General features: G+C 45.3%; 1 protein-coding gene across 1 annotated transcript in view; it reads right to left on the bottom strand.

Annotated features, from left to right (window-relative positions):
• The window catches only part of LOC140203703 (glycine receptor subunit alpha-4-like), a 38,290-nt gene extending 28,651 nt beyond the window's left edge, over positions 1-9,639 (bottom strand). Inside the window, exon 1 of the mRNA XM_072269745.1 lies at positions 9,561-9,639. Coding sequence (XP_072125846.1) covers positions 9,561-9,639 — 79 coding nt within the window. The remainder of the gene's footprint in view (positions 1-9,560) is intronic.
• Between the last annotated feature and the right edge of the window lie 4,135 nt (positions 9,640-13,774).

Raw genomic sequence — 13,774 nt, 5'->3', positions numbered from 1 at the left:
GACTTCATTGACATTCCTCAGCCTTTTTCTGTATGATTATAGTAATCCACAGCAGGGATCATGTCTCAATATTCCGCTGTGATGCCTATATTGAAATTACTTTTGCTTTGCTTTCCCTTTTGTTTTCTGATTCTGAATCTAGATCCCAGACATCTGATGTGTCCGCAGCTGTGCTGTAAATGGAAATTGCAACCCACACTTGAATTAAACTTACAAAGGGTTTTAACTGTTAAATATATTCTGATCCCTGCTCTGCCTGAACAAACTCAATCTTCTTTATGTTAAATTGCACCTTGCAGTTTAGGATTTATGTAGCCTTACACACACTTACCTGACTCAACACGCACTCACCCAATGCAACACATGCTCACTTGAACCAACACACTCTTACCCAATGCAACACATGCTTACCCTACGCAACACACGCTCACTTGAACCAACACACTCTTACCCAATGCAACACATGCTTACCCTACGCAACACACGCTCACTTGAACCAACACACTCTTACCCAATGCAACACATGCTTACCCTACGCAACACACGCTCACTTGCACCAGCACTTGCCCACCCAACCTGTTACATACTCACCTGGCCCAGCACACTCTCACTTGAACCAACACACACTTACTTGGCCTTTAATAGTAGCTCCTGCTGCTTGAGTACTCCCAACACCAGTTCAAGGTGGTGCTGGTGATGCCCAGCGACTACTGAATGGCAGCCAAATAGAAACTACAAGACACCTTATAAATAACACTTTATTGATAGCCATCACCGCTAACAATAGAGAGGCAGGCAGAAGTGAGGCAAGGGGAGCGGAAGTGGGAGGAGACAGAGGCACGATGGGAGCGAGGGAAGTCCTGATGTCTGACTGATTGAAACACCAGGCTGAACTGGAAAGGTCGGGTATGGGCCGAACAGGCAGCCAGGTTCCAGGCCCTAGGGCTGTCCAAGAACAAGGGACGACCTGACGCTTGGACGATTTAAGTGCCAAGGTGTTGGGACTCGAGGCAATGGGAGGGCTCAGTTCTGTTCGGTTCGGCTGACTGCTCCATGATGATTTTGCAGCTCAGCACTGAGACTGGTACTGTGCTCTGCACCGGCGGCAGGGATGCCTGTCTTGGTGTCTTTCATAAAACTTCAGTTATGAATGCTATTTGCCTACTCTTACTGCTTGCATGACTTTTTTTCTCTGCATATTAGGTGTTTGACAATCTTTTTTTTAATGCGTTCTTTTGGGGTTTCTTTGTTTTGTAACTGCCTGTAAAGAGATGAATCTCAAGGTTGTATAATTTATATTCCCAAATATCGATTGGCATCTCCCTAGAGCAAGGGGTTTAGATGGGGTAGAGTTTGTTAGGTATGTTCAAGAAAGTTTCTTGACACAATATGTAGATAAGCCTACAAGAGGAGGGAATGTCCTTGATCTGGTATTGGGAAATGAACCTGGTCAGGTGTCAGATCTCTCAGTGGCAGAGCATTTTGGAGATAGTGATCACAGTTCTATCTCCTTTACCATAGCATTGGTGAGGGATAGGAACAAACAAGTTAGGGAAGTGTTTAATTAGAGTAAGGGGAGATATGAGGCTATCAGGCAGGAACTTGGAAGCATAAATTGGAAACAGATGTTCTCAGGGAAACCGATGGAAGAAATGTGGCAAATGTTCAGGGTATATTTGCGTGGGGTTCTGAGTAGGTACATCCAATGAGACAGGGAAAGGATGTTAGGGTACAGGAACTATGGTATACAAAGGCTGTTATAAATCTAGTCAAGAAGCAAAGAAGAGCTTACAAAAGATTCAAAAAACTGGGTAATGATAGAGATCTAGAAGATTATAAGGCCAGCAGGAAGGAGCTTAAGAATGAAATTAGGAGAGCCAAAAGGGGCCATGAGAAGGCCTTGGCGGACAGGATTAAGGAAAACTTCAAGGCATTCTACAACTGCGTGAAGAGCAAGATGATAAGACATGAGAGAATAGGCCAATCAAGTGTGACAGTGGAAAAGTGTGTATGGAACCAGAGGAGATAGCAGAGGTATTTAATGAATACTTTGCTTCAGTATTCACTATGGAAAAGGATCTTGGCGATTGTAGGGATGACTTGCAACAGACTGAAAATCTTGAGCAGGTAGATATTAAGAGAGAGGAAATGCTGGAGCTTTTGGAAAGCATCAAGTTGGATAAGTCACCGGGACCAGATAGGATGTACCCTAGGCTACTGTGGGAAGCAAGGGAGGAGATTGCTGAGCCTCTGGCAATGATCTTTGCATCATCAATGGGGATAGGAGAGGTTCCAGAGGATTGGAGGGTTGCGGATGTTGTTCCCTTATTGAAGAAAGGGAGTAGAGATAGCCCAGGAAATTATAGATCAGTGAGTCTCACCTCAGTGGTTGGTAAATTGATGGAAAAGATCCTGAGAGGCAAGATTTCCAAACATTTGGAGAAGCATAATATGATTAGGAATAGTCAGCATGGATTTGTCAAGGGCAGGTCATGCCTTATGAACCTGTTTGAATTTTTTGAGGATGTGATTTTTGATGAGGGTAGAGGAGTAGAAGAAGTGTATATAGATTTCAGCAAGGCATTTGATAAGGTAACCCATGCAAGGATTAATGAGAAAGTAAGGAGGCATGGGATCCAAGGGGACATTGCTTTGTGGATCCAGAACTGGCTTGCCCACAGGAAGAAAAGAGTGGTTGTAGACTGGTCATATTCTGCATGGAGGTCGGTGACCAGTGGTATGCCTCAGGGATCTGCTCTGGGAACCCTACTCTCCGTGATTTTTATAAATGACCTGGATGAGGAAGTGGAGGGATGGGTTAGTAAATTTGCTGATGACTCAAAGGTTTGGGGTGTTATGGATAGTGTGGAGGGCTGTCAGAGGTTACAGCAGGACATTGATAGGGTGCAAGACTGGGCTTAGAAGTGGCAGATGGAGTTCAGCCCAGATAAGTGTGAAGTGGTTTATTTTGGTAGGTCAAATATGATGTCACATTAGTGATAAGACTCTTGGCAGTGTGAAGGATCAGAGGGATCTTGGGGTCTGAGTCCATAGGACACTCAAAGCTGCTGAGCAGGTTGACCCTGTGGTTAAGAAAGCAGATGGTGCATTGGCCTTCATCAATCATGGGATTGAGTTTAACAGCTGAGAGGTAATGTTGCAGCTACGTAGGATCCTGGTCAGACCCCACTTGGAGTACTGTATTCATTTCTGGTTGCCTCACTACAGGAAGGGCGTGGAAACCATAGAAAAGTGTGCGGAGGAGATTTACAAGGATGTTGCCTGGATTGGGGAGCATGTCTTATGAGAATAGGTTCAGTGAACTCGGCTTTTCTACTTGGAGCAACGGAGGATGAGAGGTGACCTGATAGAGGTGTATGATGACAGGCATTGATCGTGTGGATAGTCAGAGGCTTTTTCCCAGGGCTGAAATGGCTAGCACGAGATGGCATAGTTTTACAGTGCTTGGAAGTAGGTACATAAGAGATGTCAGGGGTAAGTTTTTTTACGCAGAGAGTGGTGAGTGCGTGGAATAGGCTGCCGGCGGTGGCAGTGGAGGCGGAAATGATAGGGTCTTTTAAGAGACTCCTGGATGGCTACATGGAGCTCAGAAAAATAGAGGGCTATGGGTAAGCCTAGACAGTTCTAAGGTAAGGACATGTTCAGCACAGCTTTGTGAGTCGAAGGGCCTGTATTGTGCTGTAGGTTTTCTATGTTTCTATGTATACTTTGATAATAAAAGTACTTTGAACTTTGAGGGAGGGTGTGACCTGTAACTTCAGGAAGTGGTAGGGAAAAGAACCTGTTCCTTGAAGCAATTTTTGAGTATCCAAGAGAGACTGAGCACTAAGTTTTCCACGCACCACTCAAGGCCGTGGTCCAGGTCATGGAAAGCAGCCATGTTTGCCAAGGATTGAAGAAGGCAATGCCAAGTCTGTTACCCCAGATCAAGGAAAGATTCAATTACCTTAAGTGAAATGTTAAAAAAGACGTGCAAGTTCTTGGAAGCAAAGCAGATGACACTGTGTTTAAGTGCAATCTCTCAATGCAGAATCAGATTTGTTATAATTGACTTACTGTATATGCTGTGAAGTCCCTTACTTTGTCACATGTGGGTTCACGGACCATTCAGAAATCTGGTGACCGAGGGGAAGAAGCAGTTTCTGAGCCATTGAGCGTGGGTTTTCAGGATCCTGTACCTCCTCCCGATGGTAAGAGAAGGGGGTCATGTCCAAGATTGTGAGGGTACTCAGTGGTGGATGCTGCTTTCAGGCACCTCCTCTTCTAGATGGTGGTAGGATTGTGCCTGTGACAGAGCTGGCTGAGAGTATAACTCTCTGCAGTGTCTTGTGGTCCTGGGCATTAGAGCCTTCATTCCAGACCGTGATCAACAGGTACGAGTACTTTCCACCATACTTCTATAGAGATTTGATAAGAGTCGTTGGCGACATCCTGAATCTCCTCAAACTCCTGAGTACAGCCACTGGCATGCCTCCTCCATGTGTGTTGGGCTCAGAGTACACCTGATGTGTTGACATCCAGGAACCTGAAGCTGCCTGCTCACCAGTGAGCATGGTTTAGCTGACGTTGAATGCGGGGTTGTCGCTGTGACACCACTCAGCCTGCGAGATAGTGATCTGAACATGCATCCTGTTGAAACAGGTGAAAACCTCGGACCACAGCAGTTAGAGGACGCTGATTGTCAGTGAGGGGGAGATGTTGTTACTGATCTGCACAGACTATGGTCCCCTGATAAGAAAGTCAAGGATCTGTTTGTAGAGGGAGGTACAGAGACCCCGATTTTGGAGGTTGATGATTAATAGTGATGGGATGATGGTGTTGGGCACGGGGCTGTTATGAATAAACAGCAGCCTGATGTATGTTCTTTGATTGTCAAGATGATCGAAGGCAGACTGGGGAGCTCGTGTGTGATTGTATCTGCTGTAGACAAGATTTTAAACTTGAGCACAGAAACAGACAGTTAAGCCTACTGAGTCCGTGCCAACCATTAACCACCCGTTTACACCAGAACAACATTAATCCTACATTTACATCAATTTCCTCCCAATTCTACCACTCACTGGCACAGCCGATTACCATGCCAACCAGTGTGTCTTTGGAAAGTGGGAAGAAACCAGAGCGCTGGGAGGAAACCCACACAGTCACAAGCAGAACGTGCAGACTCCACACAGATGCACCTGAGTCAGAAATGAACCCAGGTCTATGGTGCCGTGAGAACGCAGCTCTATTTTCAAGAATTTTCAGGAAAGCATGAACTAAAAGCATCAAAATCAAACTGTACATGCGTGGCAGGATATTTCCTAATTGAAGCTGAAAAAGCCTCAGTAAAGTTTTTGATAAGTTTCTGAAGAAGTTCTTAAAATTATAAGGTGTTGCAGAGATTGCAAACAAATCCTAGGGAGCCAATTCTGCATTGTTCCAATGATTTGGGTAAAAAAAAAATGGATATTAATGCTAAATATAGGCTGTTACTTAACACTCTCAAATATAAGCAGCAGAATTGATGTAATAACAACAAACACATAACATGGCAGGAATAAAACATTTTAAACATGCAGACAGGGAAAGCAAATAATATGATAATTTGACAGAGACACTGGAGGTATACTTATTGATAGAGATGGCAAAAAGATATTGTTTTAATGTTCTTAGTGCTTAACTATCGGAGAGTTACTCTGATACTTAACAACAGCAAGCAAATAAAGCACTGTTGAAGTTATAATTCTGTGTGAGCTTCTGGAAAATGTCTCTTGAAAGGTATTAATATGCAGTTTAAGCAATTCACATGTGAATAATTCTAATTAGAAAAGGTAATTTCAGGGATTACAGAATAATAAAAAATGTAAAATAGCTAATGGGGATCAAAAACATCTCCAGTATAATGAAAGGAACTGAACAACTTCCAACATAAAATGGGACCCATTATATATCACTGCTGAATGAATTGCTAAGATGCCTCATCTTTAAACCTTGGGAGTGTTCCCAAATCCTACACATTACTTTACAATCGCAAGGTATTTTCATTTTTCAGTGTAGGTTTTAATTATTTAATGTTTCAATTGTTGATGAAGATGAAAAAAAATCATTCCATATTGTAGAGAAAGCTACAAGCTCTCCACCCACGTTAAAGACCACTAAATATCAAGATGTTACACCCTGAAGTCAGAAACTCTTCCAAAATTCAACATGTAGTTATTTATCTTGAGGATGTTTTGTGGTATGTTCTATAACTACCCACAGTCCAAGTGTTGTTTTGCTGTCAGTTGAAGGAAGTCCTGCTCCAAATTCAGAAATCCTACATTCTGTATCCTTTACTAATTGCATCTGAAGTCTCTGATTGGCAATAAGCTGTAAATTTCAGCCTGGGGATTTGTTCTGCTTCCTTAATACAATGATTTCTACCCACACCCAGTGCAACGTATGCTTTTAATTGAGTGCTTGGATTAGCAGGGGGTATGAGGCTGTAACTTAACTGTGAAATGCAAGCCTGACAGCCTTGCTCGAAGACCTTGCACTGTGCTTGAAAGAGGTGCTGTTTCTGTGGCTGCTGAGACATTCACACAGCGAGGAGTGAATGGGATGGTGAACAAGACAAACAGGATAACCCTTCCTCCTTGCCGATCCTCAGCACAAGTGCAATTTAAGATCCCAAGCTTAGCCCCCTACTTGACACGCTACGAACGCACGATTGTGTGGCTAAACTCAGCTCAATGCCATCTTCGAATCTGCCAGTGACACAGCTGTTGTTGGATGCATTACAGGTGGCAGTCAGTCAGTTTACCAGAGTGAGACAGGACACCTGGCTGAGAGGTGACATGCCACCTCCCTCAATGTCAGCAAACCTAAAGAGCTCAGAATCAGATTTATAATCTCCGACTTGTATGTCACAAAATTTGCTTTTTGGAGTAACTCTACAGTGCAAAGACATTACATTATTATAAATTAAAAAATAAAGAAATAGTGCAAAAGAAATTAATCATGATGTTTATGGGTTCAGCAATCGAGTGGCAAAGAGGAAGAAGCGGTTCGTAAATCACTGAACGTGGCAGTTCCCGCTCCTGTACTCCACCCATATGATAGTAAGGAGAAGAGGGGATGCACTGGACAGTGAAGGACCTTAGTGATGTGTGCAGCCTCTTGAGGCATTGCCCCTGAAAATGCCCTTGATGGCGGGGAGGCTGCAGCCCTGATTGAAAGGGCCAACTTTACAACCTTCTGCAGCCTCATGCAACTCTGTGCACTGGAGGCTCCGTACCAGGCTGTGATACACCAGTCAGAATGCTCTCCACTGTCCACTTACTGAGATTTGCAAGGATCCTTGGTGACATAGCAAATCTTACCGGGCTCCTGATGAAGCGGAGTCAATGACATTTCTTTATTGTGGTCGCATCAATGTGTTGTGACCAGGATAGCTTCTCCAAGACACTGGCCACCCAAGGCCTTGAACCTTCTCACCCTTTCCACTGGTAACCCTTCAGTGAGGACTGGTGTGTGTTTTCCTGAATTTCCCTTTCTGGATTCCCAGTCAATTCCTTGGTCTTGCTGATGCTGAGTGCAAGGTAGTTGTGACACTGCTCAACCAGCCGATTTACCTCACTCCTGTCATCGCCTTCGGAGATTCCACCAACAACAGTAGTGTCATTGGCGAGTTTATACACGGTGTGCTGGGCCAGACAGCCATGAGTGTAGAGGCAGGAGGGCAGTGGGCTAAGCACACATCTTGGAGGTGTGCCTGTCGATGAGGAGATGGTGTCACTGAGGCTCACTGACTGTAGTTCCCGGATAAGGAAGTCAAAGAGCCAGTTGTAGAGGGAGGTTCATAGGCCCAGGTTTAGAAGCTTGGTAATTAATGCTGAGGGGATGATGGTATTCAGTGAAATTAATAGACAGCAGCCTGGTATATATTTCCCTCCTGTCCAGGTGCTCCAAGGCAATGTGGAGAACCAGTGAGTATGTCTTCGCTGTAAACCTGTTGTGGCAGTAAGCAAATCGTGTCACGTCCAGGTCCTGCTCAGGCAGTGTCACAAAAGGGGTGCGTTGGGAATGGACCAAAATGCAAGACAGAGACACTGAAGTACTTGGAACAGGACTAGGATGCAGGACCTGGGCTAGGACATGGACGTGAAACGGGGAACCTGGACAAAGAAATATGCACTAGGAGCCTGGGCTTGGACTCCAAGCCAGAGACTGGACAAGGACCCAGAACCTGGTCTTGCCTCAGTCTCAGACCCCAGAACTAGGCAAGGACATGACATGGCTTGACGCTGGAGGCTGGGGGCTGGGGTGGGTCTTGAAGCTTGACACTGGGGACTCGGGGGCTGGGGTCTTGAGACTTGAGGCTGATAACTCGGAGGCTGGAGCTCGGAGACAGACTGGGAACTGTACATCAACATAGAGCCAGGACTTATCCTTCAAAAAGCCAGGACTCATCTTTAACACGACACTAACATGAGACTGGACAGTACATAGACATAGAGCTGGGACCTATCCTTAGACAAGCCGGGACTCAACTTTATCTCCACACCAAGGTGGGACAGGTCCATCCATCAGGTAACGGCAGAACGGTCGGACTTATCCCACAGAGGCAAGGACAAGAGGGGACAAACACCGAAGAATGACAGACAGGTCCATCTCTGCATCGGGGTTGCTCCAAGTCACAGTTATGGCCAACAACCTCGGCTGGCTACGGAAACAGCCGATCAGTACCTAGCTCAGAGTGGCTGACGGCCACTCAGCTGGCCCGGGAAACAGCCAAATCCATACCACAAAGACAGCTCCGACTATCGACAGCAAGGCTCCATGAAGCGATGGTTCTCCAACACAGCCTAAAGATAGCAAGTGGCCACTCTAGCCCTCCACCAGCAGGTTGCTCCCAGGGGATCTTGACAAGACAAACCAGCAGCCCACACTTGACCCCAAGGCTACTTATATTCCAAGCCCCAAGATGGGAATCAGGTGCCTATGATTAACCCAACCAAAACAAAGGACAGCTGGAAAACCTGGAGTCCTGAGTCCACAGACCGGACTGTGAACCGGAATGCAGACTTCACGGACCGGACTATTACAGGCAGCGGTTAATCCTAGCTATACCAACCTTGCAAAGTTCTCTGTCACATTGGATATGAGTGGTAGGAGGCAGCTCTCCCTGCTCCACCTGGGCCCTGGTCTGATAGATGCCCTTTTGAAACAGGTGGCAAGCTCAGCTCACAGCAGATCGAAATTGAAGACTGAATGTTCCAGCCGGTTAGGTTAGCCAGCACAAGTCTTCAGGAGCCAGCCAGGTACACTACTGTGGCTTGACACCTTGCAAGTAATCACCCTCTTGAAGGATGTCCTGACGTTAGCCTCTGAGACAGAGATTACAGCATCACTGAACACCACATGGGTTTGCACTGGTGTGGTATTATTCTGCTTTTCAAAGTGAGCATAAAAGGTGTTGAGCTCATCAGGAGGTGCAGACCCTGCCATAGCTGTTGTGACTCTCACAGCACACGGAATTGCCTTTTCATTCCTATGATAGTCTTGTAGTTCGCACTTACACTTCTTGTAGGATTCTGGATCAGCAGTCATGGGCATCTCCGATCGAGCCCTCAGAATACTGTGAATCTCCTGGTTCATTCAGGCCTTCTGGTTCTCGAGGTTGTTAATAATTGTGACATATTCATTCAGATCCACAGATGCATCCCTGAATATGGTCCAGTCTGCTAATTCAAGGCAGTCTTGCAAACGCTCCCCTGCCTCCCTTGATCTCACACTTGTGGTCCTCACCACTGATGGCAGGAATGTAAGAAGCTGCCATGAGTGGTGGACTTTGCCCAATAGACCACAGGAACACCTCGTCCCACCACCAGGGGGCGCTGCCTCAGGAAGACAACATACATCATCAAAGATCCCCAGTGTCTGGGCCAGGCCATTTTTCACAGCTGCTATTGGGCAAGAAGTATGGAACCCTGAGGTGCCACACAACCAGATTCAAGAACAGTTACCTCCCTTCAACCACTTGGTTCTTGACCACCTCAACCCTAGTAAATAGCTTAGAAACACTAGGATCACTTTGCACATAAATGGATTTCTTTCTGTTCTAATTGAGTTCTTTCTTTTAAATTTGTGTTTAATATGTGGTTTTATTGCGAACTCAACAGATATTAATTTTCTTGTGGGCATACACAGTAAATCCAAGAAACACAATAGAATCAATGAAAGACCACACCCGACAGGAAAACAACCAGTGGGCAAAAGACAACAAACTGTGCAAACACAATAAACAAACAAACAAACAAACAAATAAATAAATAATTAAGGATTAATATTGAGAACATGAGATGCAAAGTCCTTAAGGGTGAGTCCACAGGTTGTGGAAACAGTTCAGTGACAGGATTTGCCACTCATCAGAGCACCTAATATTCACCCATTATCACCTAACGTTCACCCATTATGCCTTGATACAGATTTCGGGGTGTGCCTGTCCCACCACCCACTGATCTAAGTAGCTTGATTTCCTTCAATCTCACATTTTCACTGCCTTTTGTAAAAGCAAGTATATAACTGTTGCCAAAAGAATATTATTTATGAACTGGATTTAATAACTGCTAATGAACAACATCCCCAACCACTTTCTTCCAATTTTTGTTCCTTTGCTTGATCCCCACATTACACCAAGACGTCACATGCCTTACATATTTTTGTCTTCCCTGCTCTCTAAATTTTGTTATCCAAAAACTCCAGTTATTACTTTGGTGCTTTGGGTAGGAACCTGGTTATTTCCTGTCCAACCCTGATGTCCAAATAAATTATATGATTCAGATACCCAATGCTGCATTAAAACCAAAAGCCATTAAAAACCTCTTGGTCGATTAAATCATCTCTAGATGGACAGCTGTCTCTTCAAAGCCTCATTCAATGTGTCATCGTTAAACCTTCCTTGGCTCCTTTAGAAGATGTGGTGTATTCCCAGTGAGTGGGAGTAGATACAGATGTATGTTTGCTACTGGACCTTGGTGAACCTGGTTTGATGCCTTTTCCAAACCTACAAATTAATGCAGAGATAATCAAAAGCAAAGGCAGGATTTCTTATAGACTCTCCCAGAGTTCAAGGGTTCGATCCCACCTGCATTTCGACAATGAGCATTGCAAGCACTGAGATGTTTAAAACAAGGCCACTGAACAATTGAACCACCTCGACCTTTGCACCCCACTCAGGGAATGGGACCTGCTGATACTTCTGCACAAACTAAAGAATAATGTGCTTTTAAGGGCTAAACCTTAAAAAAAATATTCCAATGAAGTCTGACATCTGTACAATTTGAAATGAAGGTTTTCATTGGACAACGTGAAGATCTGATCTAGCATGGCTAATGACCTGAGGGGAGATGTTAATTTCTGTTTTAGCTGAATGAAACTTGGAAAAAACCAGAGGGATAGAGACAGCAAACCATTTAACCGGGCTCAGTGTGTGCAAGTATGTTTATAGCCCCATCACGTCTGCGTTGAGCCAGGTTTAAGTTTATAACTCATATGCACTCAACTCATTTTCTTATTCTTCATGCATTTACTGGTGTGCTACATAATTCTGCACAGATTCTCAAACAATTAAATTTATAGGCATAATTTTCTCAACTAAGTATCTGTAATTTTCAGCCTAAAGCTGGGTAGGCTGGCAGTATTGAATTTTAAATACACAACCAAATTTCACACATTGCTAATGAAGGTGCAACATTAATATCTTCAGCATTGCTGCCTCTTGCAAAATTGCCTTAGACCATAACACCATAAGATATAGGAGCAGAATGAGGCCATTTGGTCCATCGAGTCTGCTCCACCCTCTCATCAAGGCTTATCCATTTTTTCTCTCAGCCCTAATCTCCTGCCTTACCCCCAGAACCCTTCATGCCCTGACCCATCAAGAATCTATCAACCTCTACCTTAAATATACATAAAGACTTGGCCTCCACAGCTGTCTGTGGTGATGAATTCCACAGATTCTCCAATCTCTGGCCAAAGTAATTCCTCCTCTTCTCCATTCAAAAAGGATGCCCTTCGATTTTGAGGCTGTGTCCTCTGGTCTTAGACCCTCCCAGCATAGGAAGCATGCTCTCCACATCCACTCTATCAAGGCCTTTCATCATTTGATAGGTTTGAATGAGGACACCCTTCATTCTTCCAAATTCTAGTAAATACAGAGCCATCAAATGCTTTTCATGTGACAAGCCGTTCAATCCTGGAATAATTTTCATGAAACACACATCAAAGTTGCTGGTGAACGCAGCAGGCCAGGCAGCATCTGTAGGAAGAGGTGCAGTCGACGTTTCAGGCTGAGACTCTTCGTCAGGACTAACTGAAGGAAGAGTGAGTAAGGGATTTGAAAGTTGGAGGGGGAGGGGGAGATCCAAAATGATAGGAGAAGACAGGAGGGGGAGGGATAGAGCCACGAGCTGGACAGGTGATTGGCAAAAGGGGATACGAGAGGATCATGGGACAGGAGGTCCGGGAAGAAAGACAGTGGGGGGGGGACCCAGAGGATGGACAAGAGGTATATTCAGAGGGACAGAGGGAGAAAAAGGAGAGTGAGAGAAAGAATGTGTGCATAAAAATGAGTAACAGATGGGGTACGAGGGGGAGGTGGGGCCTTAGCGGAAGTTAGAGAAGTCGATGTTCATGCCATCAGGTTGGAGGCTACCCAGACGGAATATAAGGTGTTGTTCCTCCAACCTGAGTGTGGCTTCATCTTTACAGTAGAGGAGGCCGTGGATGGACATGTCAGAATGGGAATGGGATGTGGAATTAAAATGTGTGGCCACTGGGAGATCCTGCTTTCTCTGGCGGACAGAGCGTAGATGTTCAGCAAAGCGGTCTCCCAGTCTGCGTCGGGTCTCGCCAATATATAAAAGGCCACATCGGGAGTACCGGACGCAGTATATCACCCCAGTTGACTCACAGGTGAAGTGTTGCCTCACCTGGAAGGACTGTTTGGGGCCATGAATGGTGGTAAGGGAGGAAGTGTAAGGGCATGTGTAGCACTTGTTCCGCTTACACGGATAAGTGCCAGGAGGGAGGTCAGTGGGGAGGGATGGGGGGGACGAATGGACAAGGGAGTTGTGTAGGGAGCGATCCCTGTGGAATGCAGAGGGGGGGGGAGGGAAAGATGTGCTTAGTGGTGGGATCCCGTTGGAGGTGGCGGAAGTTACGGAGAATAATATGTTGGACTCGGAGGCTGGTGGGGTGGTAGGTGAGGACCAGGGGAACCCTATTCCTAGTGGGGTGGCAAGAGGATGGAGTGAGAGCAGATGTACGTGAAATGGGGGAGATGCGTTTAAGAGCAGAGTTGATAGTGGAGGAAGGGAAGCCCCTTTCTTTAAAAAAGGAAGACATCTACCTCGTCCTAGAATGAAAAGCCTCATCCTGAGAGCAGATGCGGTGGAGACAGAGGAATTGCGAGAAGGGGATGGCGTTTTTGCAAGAGACAGGGTGAGAAAAGGAATAGTCCAGATAGCTGTGAGAGTCAGTTTTCATGAACCTCTTTTGAAACCTCCCCAGTTTCATCCTTTCTAAGATAAGGGGCCCAAAGCTGCTCACAGGTCTCACCAGTGCTTTGCAAAGTCTCAACATTACATCCTTGCTTTTATATTCCAGTCCTCTTGAAATGAATGCTAATATCGTATTTGCCTTCCTCACCACTGACTTAACCTGCAAATTAACCCTTAGGGAATCCTGTTACCTTCACTGTCTCTGCCTCCAGCGTTATAGGATCCTGTGA

This window comes from Mobula birostris, chromosome 10 (genome assembly GCF_030028105.1).
Source record: "Mobula birostris isolate sMobBir1 chromosome 10, sMobBir1.hap1, whole genome shotgun sequence".
In the NCBI taxonomy this organism is placed as follows: Eukaryota; Metazoa; Chordata; class Chondrichthyes; order Myliobatiformes; family Myliobatidae; genus Mobula; species Mobula birostris.
This window is presented reverse-complemented; position numbering and strand designations above follow the sequence as displayed.